This window comes from Gavialis gangeticus, unplaced genomic scaffold, assembly GCF_001723915.1.
Source record: "Gavialis gangeticus isolate Ggan-Ray unplaced genomic scaffold, GavGan_comp1, whole genome shotgun sequence".
NCBI lineage: Eukaryota > Metazoa > Chordata > Crocodylia > Gavialidae > Gavialis > Gavialis gangeticus.
The window spans coordinates 29702023-29704106 of NW_017729032.1; the positions used below are offsets into that span (position 1 = coordinate 29702023).

At 33.6% G+C, this 2084-nt stretch overlaps 1 protein-coding gene across 1 annotated transcript in view; it reads left to right on the plus strand.

Moving 5' to 3' along the window:
* The window catches only part of DYNC2H1 (dynein cytoplasmic 2 heavy chain 1), a 601360-nt gene that overhangs the window by 79764 nt on the left and 519512 nt on the right, over positions 1-2084 (plus strand). The window contains exons 32-33 of the mRNA XM_019524237.1: positions 201-403; positions 1861-2043. Of these exons, the coding sequence (XP_019379782.1) occupies positions 201-403; positions 1861-2043 (386 nt within the window). The remainder of the gene's footprint in view (positions 1-200; positions 404-1860; positions 2044-2084) is intronic.

Consider the following 2084-nt stretch of genomic DNA (forward strand, 5'->3'; position numbering starts at 1 on the left):
AGGAGCCTGACCTAACCTTTTAGTTCTTTCCCTATCTCATCTCATTTGTATGTTGATTGCTTTAGATTTTTAATAATGCCTTTTATTTCACTAGAGTAAATGAGATCTTGATTGTAAGAAACAAGATACACTGCTTGAAATGTGCTGACATTTAATCTGAACTGTTTCACTGTGTTGCATAATTTTATTTTAATTTATAGAATCTGGAATCCTTGAACTAAAGCTTAAAGCTCTGATTCTTGATATTATTCATAACATTGATGTGGTGAAGCAGCTAAATGAAGTTCAGGTTCATAGTGTTGACGACTGGGCTTGGAAAAAGCAACTCAGATTCTATATGAAAGATAAGAAATGCTATGTTCAAATGGTGGATGCTGAACTGCAGTACACATATGAATATCAGGTCTGATAGTGTTAGTTCTTTTTTCTAGCTTTTAAATATGTTGTGAAAACCTTTCTGTTCAAGTACAGTATAATCTCATAAATCTGTTATCCTTGGGACCTAGTACCTGCTAGAAATTTGAAAATTCTGGATTTTTGAAACATAAGGAAAGTGCACATAGCCTTAGGACAGTTTTCTTTGCTATTACACTATATTCATGACTGAATATTGTTCAGAATAATACCTGTAGGCTGATGAACAAAAATAATGGCAGTTGGAGAAGCGCTGGACTTCCAGAGAAATTTCTGGATTATTGGGAAGCTATTTTTAATGCAATAATTAAAAAAGTGCCAGATTTTTGAGATTTGCAGAATTTTGAAAGCTGGATTTATGAGATTATACTGTATACTGCTTTATCTATAGTTGCTCTCATGCTGTTTCCCTGTGTTATTGCTTCTGTCTTGGGGTGTTATTTTGTAGGAAAGATTGAAAAGTAATGTAGTCATATGTTGTTGGTCTTAAGCTTGCTCCCTTCCACAGTCAAATGGTAAGGGATCTTGAATGGATAGCAGAAAATGTAAAACACAGCCCAAAGTTCATTGGGGAATGTGAGAACACATGCATAGCAAGATGATGTTTGATAAAGGGGAGATCTGAAGTCCCTGTGTAACAAGGCTCCCCTGATAACCTCTACCTCCCATGGAGAGGAAGAGAGAGAAGTGAGATAAAGGCTATTCCAAAGAGTATCTCCTTTGATTTATTGTTTATAAAACCATTGTGGAAATTCTGATATATCACTGTAGAATCAATTATGTATCTTGTCTATAAGGGAAGGTGGATAAGCACATATCACCCATTTCTTTTAAACCAATAAAATTCTGTTTTGCTGCTTTAATCCCTCCCATGTGGCTGTTCATTTACCTATGCATCTTGATCAAACTTCTTATCTTCTATAATCCATGATATTAAAGTTTTAAGTTTAACAGATGACTTACATGGCTTTAATGACAAAGTGCTTAGTATACGGTTATGGTTTTTACTGCCTCATTTTTGATAGTTCTAGGTAAAATGCTGAACTAGTGACTATTTTGAATAGAATAAAATATTTTATAAACACTTTTGAACAAATATTTTCATATTTTATAAACACTTTTGAACAAATTATCTTTTTGATTATGGGAGTGGAATGTCTGTTGAAGCTGAAGGGAGAGAGAATGTGCCAGTTGTTTTTTTTATAACTTCTTTCTTTGGTCCGTGAAAGATTTGAATCCTGATTTTTCTAGTATTTCTAGAGGATATTTTGTGAATGTTAAATGATGAAAAAACTATGCAGTGACATGTATAATTCTCATACTTGAGCAGTGAGTAATTTGGACTTCCTTGTGTTATCTCTACTAGGTGTAATTATTAGGTATAATATTGAATTACAGACCTTATTACTGTACATTAATCCAATACAATATATTTTCTTTCTTCAGGGAAATTCTCCAAAACTTGTTTATACACCTCTGACAGATAAGTGCTATTTAACTCTTACCCAAGCTATGAAGATAGGCCTTGGAGGAAATCCCTATGGCCCAGCTGGAACTGGAAAAACAGAATCAGTAAAGGCCTTGGGAGGACTTCTTGGAAGACAAGTTTTAATCTTTAATTGTGATGAGGTGAGGTAATATTAATCTTTAGGAGATAAGTATCTTTTACA